This window comes from Montipora capricornis, chromosome 5 (genome assembly GCF_036669925.1).
Source record: "Montipora capricornis isolate CH-2021 chromosome 5, ASM3666992v2, whole genome shotgun sequence".
NCBI lineage: Eukaryota > Metazoa > Cnidaria > Anthozoa > Scleractinia > Acroporidae > Montipora > Montipora capricornis.
In genome coordinates, this window is record NC_090887.1 from 19,209,294 (window position 1) to 19,229,293 (window position 20,000).

Below are 20,000 nucleotides of genomic sequence, written 5' to 3' on the forward strand. Positions count from 1 at the left end.
AAAGCCTTAGGCATAGATAAAAGCCTCAACTTAAGCCATTTGGACAGAGATTTGAACAGAATAGATTTGTTTATCGTTAAGGTAGCCCACAAAACATTCACTAACCGAGCAGTCTTGATCAACTTATAAACCATTATGGAGTAATGCAAATTACCCACCACAAAATTAAATTACAATAATTCTAATGGAGGGAGAGTGTGAACTATGAACACTTAAGTGGTATAAACGAAACAGAAATCTGAGGTGATCCTTCACAAAAAATGAAGGAAACAGCAAGAAATAATCACGCGACGCTTTCCAACCTAAAATGGAAACCAGCAATTAATCTGCACGGGAAGATGTTAGAAATAACTTCTGTTTAAACAGCTTTACCTGTTTCCTCAGAAAAGCACTGTGCTTTTTATCATTAACATTTTGAGTTAAAATGCACTCTAGAAACTGTGATCGTGTTAATATGCTCGCCGGCAGTCCAAACCTACCAAAAACGTTGAAAAATATACCCATGCCATTTCTCTTTAGCTCTCTTTTACTGGGGACTTTGCGCGTGGTAGACACAGCAATATGTAATAAATGGCGGTGTAAAATTAACTTGACGCAATACGCAATGCTTTGTTGTGATCCGGAAAGTAATTGTAATTAGAAAGACGCTTTTGTTCTCGACTTAAACAAGCGCCGATCGCTTTTTTCCTTATAACCGTTATCGCGGATTTTCGCATTATATTCTTTCCGGTCAAGCGGTAGCTTCTCGACCTTAGCACAGATTAAATACACATTCATCACGGTTTTATGGAAGACAAACCATTTTATTACATACGCTTTTATCTTATTTTAAGATTTCTCAATGATAACACCTCCAAAATTAAATTTAAATCATGACTATACCACGTACGGAAACCGCTTTAGGCGTGATTTGTGAGTTTAGAGTGTTAATTTCGCCCTGTGCCAAAATTAAGGCAATGAGCATCGATGATTGATTGTAATGTTCACTCATTTCCTTGATATTTACGCAAAACAAGCAAATTTCATGTGTGAATTTGTTGTTTAACTTTGTCGCGATGGAAGCTTTGATCAAATTCAAACAAACCCAAGTAATAGTTTTGAACAAAGAAAATGTTGCATTGGACTCGACTGATGAACTCGAAGCACACTCGAAGAATATGAAGATTTTCGCACACAGTCTCAAAAACAACATTGGCAGTCTATTAATCAATGCCAAGTTTCTTAATGGCGTGAAATATGGCTGCTTTTTGACAAGACAAGTTTACATTACATCTAGCCTTAACAGTTATATCTAAAAATGATTAATTCTCAATTGACTTTTGGGCATATCTGCGTCTTTTGATTCGGGTTTTATTGGCCTTTTTGCACGCAAATTATAGGCCCTACTATCCTAGATAAAAAGTGCAAAGATTCCGAAATAAAATTTTTGTTTTGTTAAAAGCGGAAGTAATCACCTTTGGAAGACGTAAACCTTTAAAATAAGCTTGATGCACGTTGCAAAATCTTCAGAGAATTAAAGCGAAGACGGTTAAGTTTTGAGTCATCGTGTCAAAGTATTCCCGCAAAACGTTTTTTGCCGTCATAGGCCCTTAACCCACCTCATGCTTGTCAGTGGAAGGTTTTGATTTTCAGAGTTTTACTGAATGACGCACAGGTGCGAGGAAAATTGAAGAGGGACATTTTCCACTGAGTTTTCTTGAAAAACAGTGAATATTAGTCAACGTGTTATAGAAGTTTACGTGTTTCAAAAATTTTAAACCTAGTGGAGGTTTCGCGTTCAAAGTGCAACTTAATTTCTATAGAATTACAGCCGTTTGCTAAATATTTATGAAGAAGCAAGTACTGATCATAAAATTGTGTACTTGCAGTCAATTTTTCACTGGGTGGTTTGTTCAACTTTCGTTCAGTACTCTTGATATTTTGCATCGAGAAGTCAGTTGGTTTTGATCTTACCTGGAATCTCTTGGGAGACTGACGTTGTGGATTCTGAATAACTAGTTCTCAGAGTAAGCGTGTTTTGTGCCAACTGAAAATGAAAATTACATCATTAATTGTACGTTCTGCAGATGACCATCAAGATAAATTGATTGTAAACTTTCCTCGTGAAGTCACGAGATGAAAAAGTTAATGGAAAATGTTATGGTTTACCAAATCTGTGCAAGTCCTCTTTAAGGTGCATCAAAGCCCAGAGCAAATTAGTTCCTAAGGTTCACTCAGTTATAAAGAAGATTACTAAGTAAAGAAGGTAATGTGGTTTTGTTGCCGTCATTCGAGTTTCAGCCGCTGCGCTTGTGAGCCTGGCAACGCTGGCGCGTTTCGTTGATCTTACCGCGAAGAATCTTCTTTGACCACAGAAAAGTGTTTTATAGCGTAGAAGGCGTCCTCGGTATCATTTCTCGATACTCATTAATGTATTAACTTTCCATTTACGAAAACTCCACCGTCAACCTCAGCACGAAATTTCATTAACTTCAGAAACTGGGTTTCTTTTATAATTGATTTCTTAATAACTTAAGTAAGTTGACTGTCAGAAACGTCACAAGAAAGACAAGTTTGACTGCAGGTGCTTGGCGAAAGGAAGACTGTGGATTCTTTTATCTCTGTTTTAATTTGACCGGAGTTATACAAAACAAGCCGATGTCATTCTTCCTTCTACGCATACTTTTAACGTTGTTCTTTTTTCGTCAAAAAATCATTCGGATGCAAAGCGGATATTTCTAGCACAAAAAATTAGTATCCAATTGGGTTTATAAGAACTCGAATGGAATTTAGAAGTTGACCCCGGCAATGACCTTCGTCGGAGCATTTTTCCCTATAATCATTCGTCATGACTTAGGTCTTACCGTCGAACTTATATTGCCCAGTGGCCAAAATACCTTATCATACCACAATGTTCGTGTTGCATTTGCCACCGACGCAACATCGTGTTTCTTTAGATAATTGTTACGTTTCTTGGAAGTTCGACATTGTATAGTAAGCTTTAAGCATGGTTTCAAAAAAACGTTTTCAACATCTTTCTTCAGTTCCCATAACTAGAACTGCCATCCAGTTTGAACTGAATTCAATGTGCTTGTTTGGCGTTTTGCCATTGCCTAAATTATTCTTAAGGAGTTCAGAATTTATGGGAATTACAACGGACAGGGAAATAATTTCCGTCGCAAAAAAAAGTTCATCATGTTTTCTGTCCTACTTTGAGTTGATTCCGCCTATTATTTGGAGTTTTCTTACGTAGAACTTGATTTTTTTTTTAGACAGTAAACGGTGACCGTGAATTTCCTCCATTTTGATTAAAACCCCTGAGGTTTAATTTTACACAGAAAATTGTTTTTGATCAGTTACCTTTTAATTTAATTTGATAAGAATAACTCTGTAAGTTAACTTTGCAAAAATGTCATTTGAAGTTATAATTCAAAGGATATGCCTATCTACTTCAATAGCAGAGGCAGTCAGTCTAGGCTTTTTTGCTTTGTTTTCAAGTTCTTGCTTTAGGCATCTTAAAGGTATAAGATAGACACAAACCGTCGACCCAGGATCTTTAGAGGGTTTACGCAAGGACGACGACTAAGCGGCTACGAGAAGGCCACAAAACAATAGCTCTAATGAGCAAAAACAAAAGCTCTGCACGCCCTGCAGGTGTATTTTTCATTTTGGTACATTTCTTTGCCGTCCTCGTCCTGGCAACAGGGAGCTTAAGATTTTACGACGGCGACGGCAACAACAGCACCGCAAAACATTGATATCATTGGTTAAAAGAGCATTAATAATCGTGCTGCACGTGCAGCACGGATTTTAGGACGAATTCTTGCGGTACTCTGCGTAAGGACGACGTGAAATCACCAAATTTAAGGTTTTGACGACAACGTGAGCATGCAACAGAGAATCTTTCATTCTCTATTTTCACTTTGTAACTGCTCGTACCAATATATTTTTAGGATACTTCGCCTAAATTGTAAGAAGTGAACGAGACAGAATAACCGCGCAAGAATTATCATAAAGCAAAGTGATATTTCGAGGTGACGTTTTCGTTGAAGTCGCCGTCGTAGATCTTAAGGTCCCTAACGACCGGAATTACCTAAGTTAAGGTTGCGTAGAGGACGTGAGAACATGACGAAACATTTTTAATTTTCTCCCCATACAACCACACAATTCTTGACTGCAAGGCTGATACCCACTTTCCATTCCGAACAACTTGGATTTACAAAGAAGTTATTAAAATAACGGGAAGTAATATTTTTAGACGACGTTCTCGTTGGCGGCGTAGTTGTCCTTGCGTAGGCGCCCTAATTAATTCATTTCATCGTTCAGGAGCTATTTTTAGAAATTTCTCCCTTGGACGCGTCAGATGAACTCGTGTCAATAACTTGCAATTGCCAGCTTATTTCTTTTTAACTTCAAGAACAGCGTTTCTTCTCAGGTAATCAGTGTTCTCTGTCGTTTCTTTTCTTTTATTTGTAATTTTTTACGCGGCCTGACCCATTCACTCCCGAGGGGTTCTCCATTGATTGAGTAAAATCGTCTGGCGTTAGAAAGAGTAAAAATCTATGGGTCGGTTATTAGAACATAGTTTAGACAAAGTTTAACAAAACCGCGTTCTAAGCCATTTTCAATATTGCCAACAATCATATCTAAATATTGTCTGCTGCTGATGGTAACAAGAAGGTTTGCATTCCAGACTAGACAGCAATTTATCTACTTAAAATATACCGCTTATAAACAGATTTGGAGGTCCACTGATTGTCTTATGCCGCGGCCTAAGTTAGACTTAAATAACTGGCCCTATAAGTCTCAGTCGCCCTTATGGGAGCGAAAGGGTTGAATTTGAAAATGTAGCACCGCGTTTTGCCTTGAGCATGTCAAACGAACTGTAAAAATCTCGAAACTAATTTTGGATGCATCTGAACGTAAATAAGAAGTTAATTCCTTGCTACGAACAGTTAATTGATGTAATTTGGGATTTTTGCTAGAAACATGTGTATCAAAAAGAAGAACCTTTAATTCGTCAAGCACTGTCAACAAGGATCTGACAAATGTTTCGTTATGTAACACGTAAGCTCTCCCGTAAAAACAATGAAGGTGAGCTTAGCTATTTCAGACTGTATTCTCCTCTGACAATTGTGGTACAAATATCGTATGTTTCACCTTATGTATGGCAGTGATTGTATCGATTACTACATTTTCAAATCAGAATTGCACTCTTTCAGCTCAGTAAGGTTGCATGAGTGGACAGGTTCAAAAGACGCCGCAAAGCGATCCCCGACAATCCAAGATCTCATGGCTTCAATTTTGCTTCCTCGTAGCACAATTATTTGAGTACCGCCAGTGCTTTTCCTTACCAAACTGTAATTTTGTGGTTTCTGTCAATCAAGTAGCCTAAAAGTGTATTTAGCAGTATTAAACTGAGCTAAAGAATCCTATGGTTAAACAAGCTTACGTTGCATGGAACTGTTACAATGAGTGGTAGTGCACTGTAGTGTTTCTGACTGCAAGTCGTACATTATGAGGTCCTTCATCCCAATACTAACCCCGTCGGACAGGGACTAACTTCAGTGAACTTTTGTCTTGGAAAGCTATCAGAGGCTTGTGGTGATAAAGACGTTGTAAGGGAACTTGAAAATAATCAACATGTCAGCCTCGAAGCCAATGTTTCTCCATTCCCTTTTATTTTCTTCAATCTTTCCGGGTTTAGTATTTTACTGGTAACCACATGTCTTCTCAGCGGGCTATTTACCTAAGACATCTAACTTGGCACTACAATGATATATGGTACCAAAACAATATCATGTACGATTACAGCTACATATTACGCAAAGACAACTTGAATCTCCTGGAAAACAAAACGCAGCTCAGTTGACAGTTGTGGAATAAAGCGCTGTGTTACTGCACTACCACACGTACGCAATGCGTGCCTATTTTTTTCTTATTGTTCGGCATCAACAATAAACTAACCGCGTGGTTGAATCGTGGTTCAAATTAAGTCAGTGTTGTGTCAATAGGTCTGTTTTCTTTTTCAATGCATCAGTAGTGTATAATGCATTGTGTCCTCCCCAATGAGCAAATCTCTTTATGGTAAACGAGCGATCTGACTGTTCATATTTGCTATCTCGAGCAAGCGGTAGCACTTGTTGTCTTTAGCTCTGTTTCTCAGTGATCAAAATCGTTACATTTTCTTAAACTATCTTTTTCTGTCTGCGGCGTATTTTTGTGATGCTTTTTGTTGATTTTTGCGCTGGTTCTTTGACTATTAGTTGTTTGCACAGAAAAAGATATTACTGTTTGTTTAGCCGTATTGTCTGGTGCATTGTATTTCGTAGTTGTTTGCAATTTTGCCAGCGAATAACCAAGATTCGGGTGTAAAATGTTATCAGCTGGGTTTGTCATTCACAGATAGCACTTCAAATCTTTAAACGTTTGAGTTTCAGAATAACAACGAACCTACCCATATTCTTATAGCCCACATATTTGATGATTTCAGCTAATGACGTACAAGGTCATTTTGTATTGGTGTTGCGTAGGTGTTTAGATGACATTCACGGGTTGCAGTGTAGTTAACAAATAACTTTCTAGTCGCCGTCTATGGCGTCTATGTCAGTTATTTGAACTGTGTTATATAAAGCTAAGATTATTTCCGGTCAATGGCAACCTACATAATTTCAAGGAACGTAAATCCTACTTCTTGCTGATCAAACGGGGAGAGATTAAAGATCCGGCGCAAGAGACTATTTGTTCTCAGAAGTTGCCAATTTCAACCCCACTGCTTCCACAAACTATAATTCCTTATTCCTCCCTTATCGAGTCACAAGATGATTTTAAAAACAGGAATTGGTCAACAATTGTTACTGAGCTTACGAAGTGAATTTCATACGTCAGTCTCGTACTCCGAGTCAGAGGGTCTGTAATTTCTCACAATCCGTAGTTCTAAATGTATGCATTTCATATATTTTTACTATCACACAGTCACGCTGTTAATCACAACATATGACCTTCAAAGAGAGACTATATTATAATCTATGAATGCGTTTACAAATTAAAGAGAGATTTCATCTGCCTTGTTTTAAGGACAATGCTATATGATGTGGTTGAATTCGCTTTATGTTGATTTGGAGGCGGTGCATCGTCACTCAGTGGGCGTGACGGTCATGATAAATACTCTGGTGTTTGAATTATTCTTCTCTTCTGCTTTAAATACACAATCGTAACTTTCCATTGCTATGTCAAAGAACAGGTCTCCCCTGTCACTAGATATATCACATCCGCCTAAGAAACAGCTGTGCTAACATCCATTGAATGGACATCGCGATATTTCAGTGCCTGATTCAGTTGTGACGATTCACATTGTAATTATGTCACTAGTTCTACCGTGGGCCAGCACCTCTTCTTAAAAAAAATATCGTAAGACGTGATATCACCATGCACGCAATGGTAGCTAATAGCACTCCACCTGCACCATACAGTGAAGTTAGGCAAAGTATAACAAATATTGATAGACAAATCGTTTCAGCTGTAAATGAAACGACGAATCAGTAAGGTGAGCTTGAACAAAGAAACATCACTTTTAGCTTCCTCGCCAACAAAGCATGGTCATTACTGTAACTAACCACATCAAATACTTTCAGCAATGGTTTTACCGATCAAACTGCGGGTTATTGGCACCCCGGCGTAGTAATTTTGTTCTCTGTCTATCACAGAAAGCACGTAGGAATTATAGTCTTCCTTTGTGTGTCTAACTATTTGCTACAGATTTCAAAGACTGGCTGGAATCGATCGTTATACATGGTGAATCAAAGTTACGAGTCAGCGGATGAAATACTTCCAAACCCGTATAGCCATTCATTTGAAAACTGCTGAAAAGTACTTTTCTCAGATGCTATTTATTGCGCAGTTTATTGTTTTCAGTCATCGATTACCTGGAGCTGCTCAAGTCGCCATTCAGTTTAAAATTGTTCTTCGTTTAGGTCCCTCGCTTAATTTTTGAAGTTTGACATTTTCTGCCTAAAATCGTGATGACGTATTATAGGAAATATGTTTTCCGAGTCAGTGACGCATATGGTTTGGTAGTAAAATTCTAAAGGAACACCGTGAATTTTCAGGTATCTATAAAGTTATATAGTGGGAGGATCACGTTTATCTTTCGTCTGTAAACCGCACTTCAAATATATTGAATTGTTTCATTCATCAGTCCTTTCCCGGGAACACGCGAGCTCGACAAAGTGATCCGCTCCCAACTGCAAGTGTGTTTTCATAGCCCTGTTGGTAGAACATTGCATGCACCGTCATCGCACAGGTCATGGTTTCGAATCCTGTTGATGCCACCTGAATTTCTCAGGTGTCTGTCTGTAAAGTTATAATTGCTTTAATTTTTCAGTTAATGACGGTGCCTACTATTGTTATTGCGCATACGGTTTGCGCATCTCGAGGTACTCGGATTTCCTATGGGTGGTGCTTATTAACACAGGGATATTTTTGCGCGGTTCAAAACTATGCGGAAAAAGAAAAACTTAGCAAGTGCTCTTGGTATCCAAAAAGAAAATTGGGGTAACCATGCATTTTTCAGAGATAATTAAGCTTCAATTTGGCAAATAACGCCATACATTGCTTTGTATTCTAAAGCTTTTTACAAATATTGTTGATTAATTATCTTCGAAAAATGCGTGGTTACCCCCAATTTTCTTTTTGGATTTCAATAATACTTGTTAAGATCTGCTTTTCCCGCATATTCCGGAAACCGCGTAAAAATACCTTTGACTTAGTAGGCACCGTCCTTAATTGCGAGAATCAATTTTTTTTCTTTCATATAGAGCGGTTTTCAATTGAATGTCGAAAGTAATTAGCGAAATTCTTTGGTTTTTTCTACGTGTAATTACTTCGAGTTTTGGTTGCTTTACCGCATTGTCTCCGTCCTTTGTTGATTGGCCAAAGTAATTACTTTGGTTTTGGGAGACAGTTTGTAAACCCTCAACTGCAACTCGGGTTTTCATAACTGTCGAGAATTCTCCCAACTACCGGAGTGTTTAGATGACGCTATGTAGACACGGAAAAAGTCCTCCATTGCTTTTATAATATATATATTTCTCAAAAATTATTCGACAAGTGAAGAAAAATGCTGTTTTTTTACTTCTTGATTGAAAAAGATTTTCTTGATACACGCTCATATTTCCTACCAGCCAATCAAAACGTGCGTCTGACAACACATAAGCAATCAAAATTCGTGTGATGTCACAGCCGTGTTTACAGCTATTGGCCAATGAGAGTGCGCGTATTATCTTAGTTATTTTATAGATCTAGATAACAAGATTTAGAAGTTACTTTAAAAGCTATCAACATTTAAACTCGTTAGCTATTAAAATGTTGAAACGTCAGTGAGCCTCTTCTACCGAGTTGGTGTCTCTGTATTACTTCCCTACCGATGCAGCGCAACTAACATGAACTGTAACATGTGAAATTCGTCGCTTACGAAAGTTCAGTAGTTAAATTCCTACGTTTCAGCGTTTTGTTGTTCTCACTAGTTAGTTTTACATCGAACACTGAAGTTACTAATACTTGTGTATGAAATATGTGTAGTTTCGCCAAGCAGGGCTGTCACTGGGGAGTCAGCCGGAGGTGAACTTTCCGCATGGCAGGACAGTAGTGTCTCCTCTAATAGAGAAAAGATACTTAGGCCCGTTTTAAACGTCGCAGTTTACATGTGCCGAATCTAATGCAAATGAGAAAAATGTATTGTTTTCGCTCATTTGCATTAGATTCGGCACATGTAAAATGCGACGTTTAAAACGCTCCTTAGTAACATCAATGTGGTTGTGTGAAGACAATTTAAAAGGGAAATCAACCCACTTCCGGTTGTCGTTCTTCAAAAACGTCGCATGCTTAAGCTCCCTAGAAACCATTAATCACGGACGGCAACCGGAAGTGAGCTGTTTTCTCTTTTAACTTGTCTTCACACAACCTCATTTACATTGCTAAGTATCTTTTCTCCATTAGAGATGATAAGTATAAAAATCTGGAAGACACCGCTGTCCTGGCACGCGAAGTGTTCTCTTCCGGTTGCAGTCCTCGTCTCAAAAATGCGCGTGCTTAAGCTCCCTAATAAGGAGCAGGGTTGGTGTACACCTTATTCCAAAATGGCCGCCATTTTAGTATTCGTTTGTTTGTTTGCAAATTGGCCCTTTTTGCCTCGTTCTTAAACTGAAAATTCAAAAGAATATCTGAACGTGAACAAGGCAACGAGGGTGAATTCTCAAGCAAACAACAGTTTCGTAATTACTAAAACTTTAGGGGCTATTATTTCAAATTCGTGTAGTTAGCTTGTATTTAAAGGATCTTTGTGGTCGAAAACAATGACAAGAAGGCACTATAGCAGGTGACAAAGACATTAATATCGTTAACTCACATCTCTCTTCTGGTAAAATAGCGGTAAAATTGTTATTTTGACTCGACCGGCCTTGTAACTGTCTGCTTTCCTTGTGAAGCCAGCTTTATCTAACGAAAAGAACAGCTCTGTTTTCCAAGGTCTTAAAACCGTCACTGCTGGTCAAAATGTTCCTTGACCCCCAAAGCAATTCTCCATTGTCTTACATGCGCAATTTGGAGAGATCTTCCTTGGAATGGAACGGTCGAACAATGCGGGTATCCACTGTGTGGAGAAATTGAGTCTGCAAAAGCTGCAGCTTTAGGCTCTGAACAATGGTTTACTGCCATTTAACGAGGTACAATCTTTTTATCATTACATGTATTTTTCCACCCACTCGTTTCTTCTTGAAGACAAAATTAGAAGGCTTTTCTTTTTGGAGTAAATGGACTTCAACAGTTTATCACATCATTACTAATAAACAACGTTCATCTCATTACTTGGTTGCAAAAAAGAAAAATACAATCTAGCTTTAAAACAAAGAAAAAGTATTTAAATAGTATTAAGAATTACCGTGATGTATATAGTTTGGATTGTCTCTCTGTCTCCAAGAAACTTGTTTGATACAATTTTCTGTCGACGTCGCTTGCTTTCTCTATCGCTCTAAAACAATTTTCCTTTCTAAAAGAGGATGGCTAACAAGTACAATTATTCGCGAACATGTTCGATGCGCAATCCCTTCATTCATTGTTTGCGCCAAAGTGTGCATCTCCATCGTTCCTTTTATTTTTTGTTTAGATAAAATATGGACACCAAGTCAGCCTGTGTTTTCCCTTGTAATACACTACTGGCATTTGTTCTCAATCCCTGAATAAACAATCCACGACATGTCCCGTGGTGATGTATTCACTCCTTTTTAAAAGAACCTTTAAGAAACGTTAAGGCTGAGATTAACCAAAATTTTGATAAGGGACCGTTCATTTTTTATGGGGCATCTGGGGCTGGTGGGTTTTGGAGGAGTGTAATTTGAAAATTGCATGCCCCCCCCCCCCAATTTCCGATTGTTTTCGCATACCCCTCCCCCCCCCCCCCCCCATCAGATTAATTTTGTGGAAGGCCCCCCCCCCCCCCCCCCCCCCTTGAATTAAAAAAAATACATATGACATATTAAAAAGTTACTGCATTAAAATTTCGTTTTGTTACATTTCACGTAATTTATCGTTTATTAAATATACGAAGAATATACCCGGGCTGAGAGTCAGTTAAGAAAGTCTTTATCATTTGCTCATTTGTTTTTGTTTTTGTGAGTAGAATAAATAAAAGTCTAAGAAGTGTAAAACTGTAGTCTAACAGGACAATTAACTCATGCTTAGGGACATTTTTTGACATTAACAATGTGATTTTCTTATTGTATGATACACTGAAGAACAACTCAGTTTGTAGTCGAACACCTTGAAAAATAAACGTAAAAACAGAACGTAAACAAAAATGCAAAACATTTAATCGGCTTATCGAACAAAAACATTCATTGGCTTAGCGAACACGGATGCAAACAACGTCATCTCTCCATGGAACTTTCTGGAAAGCGATCGGCATTTCGCTTTGACGTCATTTGAAATGCAGTAATGTGATTGGGCAATCGAACTGTTTACTGCCCATATTAGGAGATTCTTTGGCGGGAATAAGGAGAAGCTTTGTTTAATCTTGCCAAGCATTGGTCCGTGAAACAAATTGTGAACACTTTTTCAAGGTCATAGGAAAGTCGCTCTGTCACACAACGTTAACAAATTAAGAACATTTTTGAGGCTCATATTACAGTCAGAAAAAAAGTGTGAACATTCAGCCTCAACCCTAAGATTAAGCGTTGTTATTAAAAAAACAATGTATAATGTTTTCCTCAGTCGTAACGATTTTCAACTATTATCCTCGATAATACATTTTTTGGCACAGTTTACTGGTGCGCTCGTGGAAAATCTCCGCCTCCAGAAAACTAACAGATTGAAACGGTGTAGACATACGCTAAGGCAGCTTTATCTCAGCTGGGTTGATAAAGCTGAATTTTAAATTCAAAAGTTATTCTTGAAATCGAAATACGTCATCAGTTGTCTTACTGACTTGATTGTCACTTGTCAATCTTTTATGTTAGCAGTCTCTGACAAAAATGGCCATCAAAGCGTCGAAATAATTTCATATTTTGGCTTTAACGGATATGATGCATTTTGAGAGAAATCCTAGAACGCGCAAAGGATCCTTAAACGTTTTGGCAAAAGACCTCTCTCCGTTTATCCCATTTCCAGGTTTTTTTTTCTTTTATTAGTTTTAATTTATCAGGCCTACACCAATAAGGCTTCTTATTATCCATCACCGTAAGTTATTGAACAGATAACGCTCGAAATATTGTACATTTAATTATTTGTGCGATTGGTTATTCGTGCAGTTGCAGAACCAATCAAAATACAGCAAAACTTGTTAAAATACTCCGCAATGCAATACGCCAAAACATCTAATAAACATGTATGTATTGAATATGATATTACGTTCAAATGATTGATGTTCACTCAGTTGACAGTTACAGAATTTCCTTTGAGATTCTTATTATTGCATTGAAAGTAATGAATTACCTTACTCCATCCTATCTCAGTGAACTGATCAGAGTAAATCAAAGAGTAGATATTCTTAGGACCCAATAGTACTATTTTATTATAAATTGGCTTTGTGAGTTATGCATCCTACAAAGGATCACGGGCTGGTTTTTCACATATCCTGTACCTCTTTTATGGAAGAATCTCCTTCTCCTGTCCATGAAATTCAATCCCTCAGCGTTTTTAAACGCGGGCTGAAGACGCATTTTTTTAGATAGGTTGCTTGTAAATTAATTCAATTTTAGTTTACTTTATTTTGATTAATTTTAATTTAGATTAATAGGAACCTTTAGTTCGGAAGACGAGAACAAGTACGAAGTTTCCGTTCTGAGCACGCGCAGTTCGAAAAATGTCGACCTCCAAACCTTATGCTTATCTTCAATACGGAAAACTCGTAGTCGTCCTCGTCCTCTGATCTAAAAGTCCCTAATTATTTTATTTACGAATGGGAGTGCGAGTTTCCGTTCTGTACATGCGCAGTTGAAAAATTCTTCCCTCAATCCCATTGCGCATGCTTCGGAAATACTTCAAATATGGCCTCAACCGATCGATCCCTTGAAGTAAAGGTTATTTCGTCCGCAGTGGAGTTTCTGTGAACACTAAGATCGGCAATCAGTTGCTGCACGTACTATGTGAGTTCCTCTTGTGAAAGCAACGATTGTAGCCAGGCAACAAGACGTTTGTTAACCAGTCAGTCTTGTAATTGGTATCCCTTATATGTCCGCACTGTTGAGTGTACAAAACCTCTTTACAATTAATTCCACGAATACGAGCAATCGCAACTCCGAGAAATTTATCAGTTAAAGTCTTTTTTGTTATCCTCTTTTGTTCCCTATAAAAGACCATCTTTGATGGGGTGAAACCAGTCTTGCGCTTGGTTATTCACATGGTTAACAATTTCTTGTCGAAACCCGTATTAACCTAAAGAAATTTTTCCTACCGAATGCAGTGTTTGTTTATTTTACTTATGAAAAGAAGAAAAAAGTCCGAACCCTTTTCGACGAATTAGCAATGCTCAGTCATCGAGTTCGGATTATTATTTTTTAGTTAATCACGCTAGATTTTTTACCACATGGCAAAATCAACTGTTTCCAAACGGAAGACTAAGTTGTGCATATAATTTATGGCGCTTCAGCTCTGGAACCAAAGGACAAAACCATTCCTTTACTTAGACTCTTCATATTTTCCGACTTCCTATTTTTCAAAGCATGTGTATGAGTTTAAAAATGTTGTTGTATCGATCTTAGACAAATGAATGTTAATTTTGAGGTCGCTGATTATTTTTCTCTTATTTTATTGTTTAATTCGGGTTTTTGAGTCAGTTTGCGAATTTTGTTGACTGTTTGAAATCCGGATGATTTATGTTGTTATTTAAAGGTCGGAATGGAAACTACTTATGGCAGTTTTTGGGTTTTCAGCTTATTCTAGTTTAGTTTAGTTTAGTTTAGTTTTTCAGATTTCGTAAGATTTTGGTCATTAATGGTTCTGGCATACCAGAAAAAAAGGTGAGGGACCATGAACAATTACAAGCGAAGATGTTCTACTATACTGGGCTATAGCAAACACGAGGCCATTAAACTTCGTTCAGGGTTTTTTTTTATCTGTAGCACTCAATAAGTAGATAAGCAGTTTTTTTTTATGTACCATTCAGAATCATTGAAACAAGACTTGAAAATGGATTTTGCATTCAAGGACAATGTCACTACTTACCCTTAAGTTTATCGGCTATCAGTTCCGCGTTTAGCTTCTTTTCATCCTCCTGAGTAAACTGCTCTCGTTCGTTTGAAATTATCTCCTTTTAACTAATTGCATTGAAATAGTTAAGTAATTTGAGAATAAATACTTTCGTTTCATGACGGAAGCTAACAGGTCATTGTTTATCCTTAAACAAAGTTTTTTAAATAGTTGATAAATTGAAAACTTGGCATGGAGACAAAGGATCCTTCCTCGAAAAGCCTGATTAACAACATAAAATTCCTATTTTTAAAGCCTTGTAAAATCATTAAAATAATTTCTGTATTTGTAGCCCCTTTATGACTTCTTACGTGCTTACCTGAAGATCAAAGATTAACTTACGTATTCGGCCTTTTCTACGTTTGGTTAGAAATGTTAGAGAGACATGAAAGGCGCAAACGATTACTCGAGTTTCTGAAGTGATAACCTCTTTTTTAGGGTAAACAATAGACGTTTCGTAAGACACCATAAGGTGCTTGAATACGAAACCGTTTTCATTTAGGATAATTATTACTATTTTTGCTACATATTTCCCGCCCTTATTTAAGGTAACATTTGTTGCAATGACTGGATTTAGTTGCTGAACGTGAGAAACGTCAAACTTAAAGAGAAAGCGAAGAAACGATAATTTATTTTCAACCTTTGCTAAATTGATTTGAAAAAATTTATCCTATTACGAGAGTAAACAGAAAGCGCTTGGTAAATGATTATATCCTTTGGCTTAGTTTTTGTTCCTGCCGGAAGACATACAAATGGTAATGACTACGCTAGAGGAAAGACGAATTAAATCGTCAACAAAACGACTTGTTATGTTTTTTTTAAAGTAAACATTTACTAAGATGTGACAAATTTTCTCAGGGGTTGGACAATGAGAGTAGCTTTTTGATAGAAAAGTTCTCTGTAGTTTTGTAACAAGTGTAAACGACCCTTTGACAAAAATAATCGGTAGCATATATTTTTTGGTCTGTCTTAAAATAATTCAAAGTTACACTTAAAATGCATACCGCATTTCTTCATTTTACAAGATACACGAAGTCATTTTCTGTAATCCGATATAGTAATTTGGTTTAAACATTATTAAACTGTTTTAGAATGCCTTAAACAAATTAACAAAGTGAAACTCAGACTGATAGGTCAGTTTCTTGTTCTTATAGGAATAAACCTGCCGTTGATTTGGGTAATTATTTTATGGCCGGAAAATGCTTGGTGACAATTTGGTTTCGAAAACGCTGGAACCAGACAAGCCACTGTTTAAGGAAATTTCAATTTCATCACATGGATGAAATTGAATGAAATCTTCAGAGAAACATTTACGGAAACGTTCACAAAAACTCCTTTATAGCCAAAAAGTTTTCTAAAAATTACGAAAGATACTATCGCTTTATCTGAGAACTCCACACCTCTCATTCGCAAAGTTATTAAGGAAACATGCGGAAACTACTTGTGCTTTGTCCGCCATAATTTCCAAGGCGTGCGAATTAATTCTTCTCTCTTAATTGCCTTTTTTCTAATTAAAGTAAGCTAGCTAAATTAAACATGTTTGACAAACGGTTTCATTTACAAGTTCTGTGTCGTAAATGCTATCATTGAAAATAGCTTTGTGTTGAGGAAAACTAAATAATGAGAGACATCGTGATAACCGCATTGATCGGGAAAATTAATTAAGAAGGCATTTGCCTTCCTCTTGTAATAAAAGTTTTGTTAAATTATCCAAGCTTTTTTAATATCGAAATAGCTACTCGTGACTTTCAAACATATAAATGTGAATTGAGCAATCGTGTTTGGTACTAGGTCCTTTGTGAAATACGAAAACCCTTGTTCCCAGGTCGCCACTAAAAATTAACGATTATCACTTTTCCCTCCCAAGATTTGAGATTTTCACTATGATTGGTTCCGACCTTGTCTCAGTTTTGTGTTTGTTTCGAGCTTCTTCAGTAAGAACCAATACTATTGGTGAGACTGAAAATTGGCTAAGACTCAACAAAAGCAGGATGAAAGCTAAGCGTACGATTTGCGGAGCGACAGAAAGGGATGTCAGGGTGAATTGTTAGTAAAGTACCATTACAAACCTCATGCAGATGGAACAACACTTGTATCGAAAGAAACCTCCTGATAGCTGGAGGAGTAATTAGCATTAACTTAGTGAACACATTACTGTGGAATATTCATGACGCTATATCAAGAAATTCAGAATAGCAATTGACATGAATACTTACACCAGGGTGAGCTGTGAACAACTTGGCGAGCGAGAGAAATACATATATGAATGAATTATAAATGAGGTTGTGAATAGTGTACCATAAAGAGATCTCGTGCAGATGAAACGGCATGTATGGAAGTAAATTTTGTGATGTACTAGTTGGAGGAGTAATTAGTATCACCTTACTAACAAATTTCAGTGAAATATTCATTATTCTATATTGACGGCAAATTCAGAAATATACTTTACGTTTGACATGAATACTTTGCCTCTGTTGGTATCCATCGTAATGAAATAATCACCAATATTGAAATGTATATTTTATAGAAAAGGGCACTGAAATGACCAGTCACTTTACAACATTTTCGTGTGCCACACGAAGCAATGACATGCGTGGTTCTCCTTAATCCAACTTTGGCTAAATGGCCTTTATCTTTATCTTTTTATTTCTCTCTTCAGTCTGGTTCCAGTCACTTCGACTTAAGAATCAGACGTTCTTGTTACAACAAAATGAAGTCCCCTCATTAATTTAGGTATGTAATAAGTCTTTTCTGCAACTATTTTCCAGGTCGTCGTGGTCATTTATTTTTGCGGAATACAGCGTGCGAAAAGCAAGGAGATGCTTGGCTCGACACGATGGTCCATTTATTTCAAAAGGTATATCGACCAAATGGGGCAAGATATCCTTGGCAGAAACGAAGAAAATACAGGAAGAGGTAAAACAATATCTACCTCGTCATAACCGCAGATGATTTGAAATAAATCACTTGATAAACTATGGAAAGTTTTGATTGAGCTTCACCATGTGGGGTGGAGTTTTACGCCGATTGCAGGTATTTTCTAATGGTTATTTAACAATTATTCCACGAGCGCGCGTTGGATATGAGGTGGTTGGATATAACCAGTCTCATATCCAACAAGAGCGAATGGAATAATTGTTTTATTAAATTCCTTAAACTCCAAAAGTTTGGAAGTACGAAATACGAGCGGAAAAAGGGAGAAAATCCCAGCGAAATCGAAAAAAATTGATGAAGATGCGATTTTGTGTAATACCTAGTGGTCAGACAGACGCAGGCTCATGACAAAAACATTTCTTACCTTTTCGCGTACTTCTAAGCTTCGAAATTGTTCCAAACGTTCCACAAAACGTTTTTCTTTTGCTTCATACCAAGAGAAATTTCGCTTTCTGGTGTAAAAGTTTTTAGTTTAGCAACGCTAAGCGCAATCATTTACCATATAAGGTCAAACTAAGGTATATGAGCTGATAACCGAGATTGAGTGAACCAATCAGAGCACGAGAATTGCATTATCCGAGGTTGAGAATTTAATAATAATGGTTATTCCTTAATTCGTTGACAATCTGTTCACTCCATAAATTTCGATTTTAACTCAACAAAGTGATAAAATATGGTTTGTTTTCAAATCTATATCGATGATGGGGTTGAATTACAGTGATGTCGATTTGACAAAAACGCATAGCATGAATAATTGCAACAATATATTCATTTTATTAATAAGAATTATGATTATTAATAATGATATGTAAGAATGATATTGATATAATTTAGGTGGCGACGGTTTGACAAAAGCTTGAATGACGGAAGATATTGCAGCCCGGTCTTGAGCTAAAGTGTTGAAATATTGAGATGAAACAGTATTAATTCCCAACAATGTATTACTCGATCTACCACACCGGTGTGTTCAATATCTTTGCTTGTGAAAGTAACATCAAGCGATATAGCTGTGAGCTATATTGCTCCATTCCAAACGAAAAATCCCAGAACTTTTAACAATTACAATTACTTTGGTACATCAATATTGTAGCCGGGAAATGTAAAGCATATTTTGGTATCAACGTGAAAGAGGTTTTATTTCCGTACTAACCAGTAAATATCCTGCAAAAAGTGTTGTAATGCCTCAAATAATTCACGGACAAGCATTTATTTTGGTCAAGCATTCATCATGGATATGGAATTAATGTTTTGCATACTTAGGTGAAAGCAAAATTCTCTCTGGCAGAATCATAATGAAGGGCTAAATGCATTAGTATTCCTATAAGTTCATGTCGATTTCTTGTCCTATAGCCAAGCATCACTATTCACAAACACGTTTTCGCTTTTTCTCGTATATTCCATATGCCCGTTATTATTGAGATTGTCTTTGAGCGTTAACACGTTTAGTCAGTCTTTGTAATTAAGTGGTGTGTCGCCTGGTTGTCTGACCAAGAAGCGGTTCTGATGAAGAAAGTGATTATTCGTAACTGTTACGACTCGAAACTTGAAAAGAGGGTCAGCAGGTTTACCGTACCGAACTAAAACGTCATAATGATAGGTTAGTAGAACAATCAAGTTGGGCGGTAAAAGCCGCGTATTGGCTACTGAGTTTGCGTGAGTTGCGAGGTCCATGCACTGAAGAGTTTTGCAATTATTGTCATTTGATGCAAGGGACTCCAATGTACTCCTTTGTCGCCATTAAAAGAAGGCGCTCTCCTGCTAGGTATTTAGATGTTAATTTGCTCGAGTTAACAAGTTTGAACTCTTTGCTAAGAAATTCTATGTTTCGTTTATATCGGCAAGCACACAGCATTACACCTCTGACTTGATCAGTGAGTTAAAAACCTGTTGATACTAGTAATGCAAATATAAGACAATAATGGAAGTGCATCTCCCATCTTTATGCCTTCCCTTCCCTCCCCTCCCCTCCCCTTTCTTTCATTTCTCCACGTAGTGTCATTCTCGACTTAATGCTTGGAGGTGAATAATAATAAAATGAGTTATTGTATACTTTGAAAAAGAATCATGTGCAATTTAGTGCTAGGAAGTACAATTTCAACTTTATTTTGCCGCAGTGACCAGCCGTGTTTCTTTTGTTGTTGTTTTGAAGAAACTATATTGAACCACCCACGAGACAATGCCAGAAACATATTTACCATAACATGTTTTGCAAAATAATTGTAATTTATCTTGTATTTTGTTTTCCCGATGTTTTTCGAAGCAATATAGCAGTAAAATTTGGAAAGACTGTTGAATACAAGTGAGAGAAAGAAATCTCTAAATAAAGTCTTGTGTGAATTTGTTCACTG

The 20,000-nt window shown here is 37.1% G+C and overlaps 2 protein-coding genes across 13 annotated transcripts in view; one reads left to right on the forward strand and one right to left on the reverse strand.

Moving 5' to 3' along the window:
* The window catches only part of LOC138049805 (doublesex and mab-3 related transcription factor 3, truncated-like), a 199,411-nt gene that overhangs the window by 130,799 nt on the left and 48,612 nt on the right, over nt 1-20,000 (forward strand). Inside the window, exon 5 of the mRNA XM_068896246.1 lies at nt 17,487-17,634. The gene's annotated coding sequence lies outside the window, so the exon portion shown is untranslated. The remainder of the gene's footprint in view (nt 1-17,486; nt 17,635-20,000) is intronic.
* Nucleotides 1-20,000, reverse strand: part of LOC138049803 (doublesex and mab-3 related transcription factor 3, truncated-like) — a 66,478-nt gene that overhangs the window by 14,203 nt on the left and 32,275 nt on the right. For 7 of the 12 annotated variants that reach the window (XM_068896243.1, XM_068896233.1, XM_068896235.1 and 4 more), the window contains one exon: nt 1,954-2,026. Coding sequence is in view for 1 of the 12 variants with exons in the window: in XM_068896232.1 (XP_068752333.1) it covers nt 480-504 (25 nt within the window). In the remaining 11 variants the exon portion in view is untranslated. Of the gene's footprint in view, nt 1-372; nt 520-1,953; nt 2,027-2,148; nt 2,169-14,694; nt 14,746-20,000 lie in introns of those variants that run through there. The other 5 variants (XM_068896239.1, XM_068896241.1, XM_068896245.1 and 2 more) reach the window with 5 other exon arrangements.